The sequence below is a fragment of the Arachis ipaensis genome, chromosome B06, assembly GCF_000816755.2.
Source record: "Arachis ipaensis cultivar K30076 chromosome B06, Araip1.1, whole genome shotgun sequence".
NCBI classification, from domain to species: domain Eukaryota; kingdom Viridiplantae; phylum Streptophyta; class Magnoliopsida; order Fabales; family Fabaceae; genus Arachis; species Arachis ipaensis.
Window position 1 is genome coordinate 135,014,008 of NC_029790.2, and position 6,274 is coordinate 135,020,281.

At 33.5% G+C, this 6,274-nt stretch overlaps 1 protein-coding gene across 3 annotated transcripts in view; it reads left to right on the top strand.

Annotated features, from left to right (window-relative positions):
- Nucleotides 2,059–6,274, top strand: part of LOC107605623 (protein NPGR1) — a 6,649-nt gene continuing 2,433 nt past the window's right edge. Inside the window, exons 1-5 of one of the 3 annotated variants that reach the window (XM_021105311.1) lie at nucleotides 2,059–2,324; nucleotides 2,409–3,312; nucleotides 3,716–4,026; nucleotides 4,305–4,563; nucleotides 4,776–6,016. In XM_021105311.1, coding sequence (XP_020960970.1) covers nucleotides 3,826–4,026; nucleotides 4,305–4,563; nucleotides 4,776–6,016 — 1,701 coding nt within the window. In that variant the 5' untranslated portion in view covers nucleotides 2,059–2,324; nucleotides 2,409–3,312; nucleotides 3,716–3,825. The other 2 variants (XM_016307561.2, XM_016307559.2) reach the window with 2 other exon arrangements.

A 6,274-nucleotide genomic window follows, 5' to 3' on the forward strand; every position in this document is an offset into this window, starting at 1 on the left:
CTGGATAATGGATATAGTGCTAGAAATTTTATTATAATTATATTTCAGGTACAATGCACTCAATTTATACACGAACTTTTAAACTATATTTTAATTGTAGCATTTTAATAGTTGACTATTTTTGTTGTTTATATTTTTTTATCTGTAATATTGAATATTCAAAATAAATATTTTCCATTAATATTATAAAAATTGAGTGCCTTAGTGTATTTTCATCATAGTTTAAATTAGTTATAAATTTTCTTACTAAAAATAATAGCTATTGCCTATGGGTATGATATTAAAATTCAAATTCAACTTGAAAAAAAAATATAAAGTATAAAGTATAAACTAAAGAAAGGTCAACAAACGGTGGTAGTACAATTCTGTTATTTATCTAGTGTAATTGTCTCTTATTTCTACCTTAATAAAATAACAAATCTGTTATATACATTGCAAAAAATTTAATTAACATTTTCTCTTTCTTATGTCATTCCTCTAGCAGACACAACACGCGTCAATAATTTTGTGACTCAAATGAAATATCTGTATATTTAAATCTGTACTCTATAATTTACCAATTATGTATTGTGCAAATAAATAAAAAAATAATAGTAATAATTCAAAAGTTACTATCTTTCGGTTGATCACAAAGAGTGCGAATTTTAATTTATTATACTTTATAGCTAAACTAGAGAGGTTTGTCATAATCATATCCGCTAATCTCGTTTAAAATATGGATTACTGAGTCCATATTCAAAAAGTAAGATTTACCACCTATTTAATTCGTGACTTTTTTGACAAAAAAAAATGTAAGGATCAGGGGATCATAAATACAAACTTTGCTAAGCTTAATTTGTGTTAGTATTTATTTTTTGTCTTCTTTATAATATCCAGTCATGATTACTGATTAAAGTACTCTTGTAAATGAATTTATTAAAATAAAAAATTTAAAATTTTTCTATTAATAGTAATTTTAGCCATATTAACTAAACCTATTACAAATTTGTTTGTTATTTCTTAATCAATGTCTAAGAATTTTTTTTTTTTTATTAAATCTTAACAAATACAGGCGAAGTTTTTCTGCTATAATAATTACTAATGATAGTACTATTCAACAACTATAAGGAAAAGGGATAAGATTTGATTAAGTTGGTAGTAAAGTCAGTGCTTCTGACAAAAGCTAGAAAAAGTAAGCAACATTTAAGGGGACAAAAATTAATGGAGACAAGTTGTTGATGAAGTCAGGTCTCTTCCTTCCTCTTCTGTTCTTCCCTTTCTCCATTCTTTTTTCTAACACCACACTACAGGATACACACATCCATTTCTTTGTTCTTTAGATTTTGATTTTTATTTTTAACAAAAATATGAGTAACTAATTAATTATCTTTGTAAAATTTGATTTTGTATTTGGTGGAAACTCAGGTGCAGTCGACTTCACATAAAGTTGATATCTGATAGCTGTTAGATGAAAATTTAATCACATCAATCAAATCATTTAATGGCTCTCAGGTATCAACTTCACGTGAAGTCGACTTCACTTAAATTTTTACCTTGTATTTTATTATGTATTAATTTAGAATTTTACCAAAATATGAATTATATTCTTGTTAGGATATATTTAAGATATTATACATCAATATATATCAAAATATATTTCATTAATTCTATGTCTATTTAATTTGATATTATTTTAATTTTGGCACTACGATTGAATTGTATCATTTACCTTAAAATAACTATTTTTTATTGTATACCCATACATATAATAGCATCTAAATATTGTATTACTTTTGAATTATTATCATGAATTCAAATAATTTTAGATGAAAACATTTCACAACTAACAAATTTCTTTTGGAGAGATATTTAAAATTGAAATGATGAAATTTCACTTTATTTAATATTTATAGATAAATTCCATTCCATGTGACAAAATCTAGCTTCATAAAAAATGAAAGTTTTTAGCTTTCAGTTTCACACACTGTTCAAACAAAGACACTTTCTAAAAATAAATAAATCACTCAAAATAATTATAAATTGTACCCCGTTTTTTCATTTTTGGAAGAATTGATAATTAAATATTTGTCACTCTATTTTTTATTTTTCACATTTTCCCCTCCCCTTTTAACGTATTACGGAATAGAAGAGAGTCACTGCTAGGGTTTCTCCTGCACTCAACATCATCACCGCCGCTACTACCGCCGCTACCACCGCACCACGCTTCCTTCGTCTAAACTCCGAGCCGCTGCTTCTCCGTCGCAACACGCTTTCGCTTCCGCCGCCGATTTCGGATCCACCACTTCGTTGTGTTTCGTCGTCGACGGTGTTCCACTTCCTTTAAGGTTTCATTTTATTTTTATTTTATTTTACTTTATTGCCTATTCTATGAACATTTTGTGTGACTTTGGATGCTTTTACTCTGGTAGGATTCCACAATAAATTTGAGAATCTATGCACAGTTTCTGAATGTTTCTAGACGTTTGGTCTGTTAATTTTTGGACTTGAAAGTGTGGTGCGGCGGCGGTAGAAGGAGCGGTGACGGTGATGAGTGTAGGTGGCGGCAGTAGCTGCTGGGGGTGAGATGGAAAACATCAATGGCAATTCTCTTCGAAAGGATGGTTAAAAGGGAAGGAGAAATTTTGTAAAACTAGAAAATATAAAGGGACAAATGTATAATTACAAATTCTCCCAAAAACAAAATAACGGGGTTCAATTTGTAATTATTTTTAGAGTGATTAACCTTTAATTTCCACTCTAAATCCTGTTTTGTAATTTTTTTATAAAAATTCTTAAATTTGTAATGCAAAAACATCACTACTCCAATGAATACAACAGATCAAGACAAAGAAAAAGAACAACTTTGTTTAAACTTGAATCCAACTCAAAAGAATCTACCAACATCTTTCATGACACACTACACCACATGACATTTGTCACTCATATTAACATATTCCATCACCAAACATTCTGCAACCCAAAAGAGAGTAGAGAAACTAAACCAATTTTTAAATCCAAAATTATTAGTGTCAGATCTCAGATACCAATTTTCATATACTAATTTTTTGTTGTCTACTTGGATCTCCTCATTATTAAGGCCAAAGTTTCCAACTTACTTTTTTCAAGGTGCTGGATCTTATGAACCAATAAGGTCTAAGAACTAATTTTCCATTTTTAAAATGTACCAACATTAGAAAAACAAGCACAAAGTTCAAAAATAGAAGAGTAGCTTTCATGGGTTAAAACTAGTAGCTGCAGTAGTAGTAGAACACTTACACAGTTACACTTACACTTCTGAAAAGAAAGTTTAAAGTCTTTGGAATCTGAGCTATGGTAAGTTCAAAGCTATGTTGTTCATTACTGCTTGTCTAGCCTTTTTTCATCACCCTCATCCACATGCAATTTCATGTTCTTTCATGTTATATCTGGAAACACCTTTTCTCATGACATTCATCATTGCCTTTGAAGAGTATCTGTCATATCTTTGTCCCTCCATCTTTTCACCTTCCCTTTTTCTTCCATTAATGGAACTTGGTTTGTTTGTTTTTTTCCAATGAATTTTTGTTGGGGTTTTGGTTTTATTATGCTTACATACACGAAGAAGGTACCCATCGTTCTTTGCGTCATGTGTGGTTTTGCTCATTGTGTACTATAATTTGTGGCATTCTTCATTATGCTAATTTAGTTTTGTATTGAAAAATTTGCAATAATTGTGGTGAATTGTGTTGATTTGAAGGTTTTGGAGTGCTTTCTCTGGAACTGAAACTGGTTTCTGTGAAGTCCAATATCAAGCAGAACATCTGCACTTTCTTTTTTCTATCATTTTAGTTTCTTTTTGGAAGGAAGATGTTGTGTGCTTGCTCAGGGGAGCAATTCAAATTCGAGGAGGCGCCGCCGCAGTCACCGGAGTCACTGGCAACAAGAGATTTCTCTGCCAGTGGACTTTCTTCATCAAGGACTGGGGGTGATTGGGATTCTAAATTTGATCAGAACCAAGTTGAAGAAGCTGAATCAACTCTTAAAGAAGCTCTTTCTTTGAACTATGAGGTATGAATCATTAATGTCTTTCTTTCTCTCTGAAATTATTTGGTGAATTAGAAAGTTAAGTGAGGTACCAAATTCCTAATTAAGTGATGAAACTTATATAGTTGAGAAAATAACCTTTAAAAAAAAATCACTCTGGAAAAGTGAGAATCTTCCCTTAATAATATTAACTTAGTGGAGTCGGTATTGTCTGATTCATGTAGCCAACCCTGTTTAATGTGACAACGCTCAGTTGTTTGCTTTTGTTGTTGTTGTTGTCATTGTTTTTCGATGAATTTCAGGAAGCTCGGGCTTTGCTGGGGAGGCTTGAATATCAAAGAGGGAACTTTGATGCTGCCCTTCAAGTTTTTCAGGGCATTGAAATCAAGGCCTTGACACCAAGGATGATAAGAGCCATTGCTGAAAGAACTAGGCCAAAAAAACAACGTTCTAGAGCTGATAATGTGGTCCCTAATGTGATGTCAATGCATTCAGTAAGCCTTCTTGTTGAGGCAATCTTGCTTAAATCCAAGTCCTTAGAGGAACTCGGGCGATACACCGGTACCGTTTACAACACTCATAATCATATCTTAGAGCTTTTGATTATGTACAAATATTTTCAATCAGATACTTATAGTTTAAACAATTATAATCCAGTTCTACAAATTAGCATAGATAAATTACGAGTTCCAAAATGCAATTCATTATGCATGAGTGTTTTGGCAGTTACAGGTATCAAATTTTAACACTACTGCTACTTTGTTATTCACCAGAGGCTGCAAACACGTGCAGCATAATTCTGGATACGGTTGAGTCTGCTCTTTCTAATGGAATGCCAGATGGCATCGCCGAAGAGTGTAAGTTGCAAGACATGTTCCACAGAGCAATTGAACTGCTTCCAACTCTATGGATCAAGGCAGGTAATTTAGACGAAGCTGTCACGGCTTATCGCCGTGCTTTGATCAAGCCGTGGAATATGGAGCCAGGAAAGTTGGCCAGTATGCAAAAAGATTTGGCCACCACACTACTCTATTGTGGTGCTGAAGTAGACCTGCCGCCGCAATTACAAGCGAGGTCTCCAGTGACACCAAAGAGTAACATCGAAGAAGCAATACTTTTGCTATTAGTACTGATGGCAAAGATGGTGGTTCAGGAAATACAATGGGACAGTGAAACAGCAGATCATCTTACATTCGCACTTTCTGTTACCGGAATGTTTGAATCATTGGCTGATTATGTGGAGCAGATCCTTCCTGGTATCTATGATCGAGCCGAGAGATGGTACTTTCTTGCTCTTTGTTACAGTGCAGCTGGTCAGGATGAAGTGGCCTTGAACTTATTGAGGAAGTCTTGTGGTAGTTCTGAAGCAAATTGCAGACCCCATTTCCCTTCATTTTTGTTTGGTGCTAAACTGTATTCCCGGTATCCAAACCATGCTCTTGAAGGCATTAAGTTTTCCCGCGAAGCTATCGATCTAGCAAGGCTTCAAAATAAGCATTTTTTGGGTCAGGGCAAAAAATTTCTGGGTGTTTGCTCCGGCACTGCGGCTAGAAGATCTGTGCTGGATTCTGAAAGAACTATATTTCAAAGAGAGTCTTTGAACTTTCTAAATGAGGCTGCTCTAAGTCAAAATGATGATCCTGAAGTGATATTCAACCTTGGACTTGAAAATGCAATTCAAAGGAATCTTGATGCAGCTTTCGACAATATAATGATGTACTCAGATATGACTGTTGGTAGCTCGAAAAGAGGTTGGCAACTGTTAGCGCTCATAGTATCTGCACAACAGCGGTTTAAGGATTCAGAAACAATAGTTGATTTTGCGTTAGAAGATACTGAAAAGATTGACCAGTTAGAACTTCTGAGATTGAAAGCAGTACTCCAAATTGCGCAGGAGAAACCGAAGCAGGCAGTAGAGACCTACAGAATCTTGCTAGCACTGATCCAGGCTAAAAAGGAGCCTTGGCATCAAGATAAGAACAACTTTGATCAAGCAGAAACATTCAAACATGAGGTGTGTAATAATTTTACTGAATGGAGCAACACTATAAGAACACTATAATATTTATCTTAAGATATGTCTTCCAAATTTTCAATTTCGATAGCGTCTCAGCCTGTATCTTAAGTTGTAAATATATCTTAATCGTTGGGATACTTGGTTGACACTAATCTTGAGAAGGTTTTAATAAATACAAGCTCATACAGAGATTAGTTAATGAAGTTTTAAAGCCATTAACGAATACCCCTCTATCTATTTTCCCGTAAAACTTTA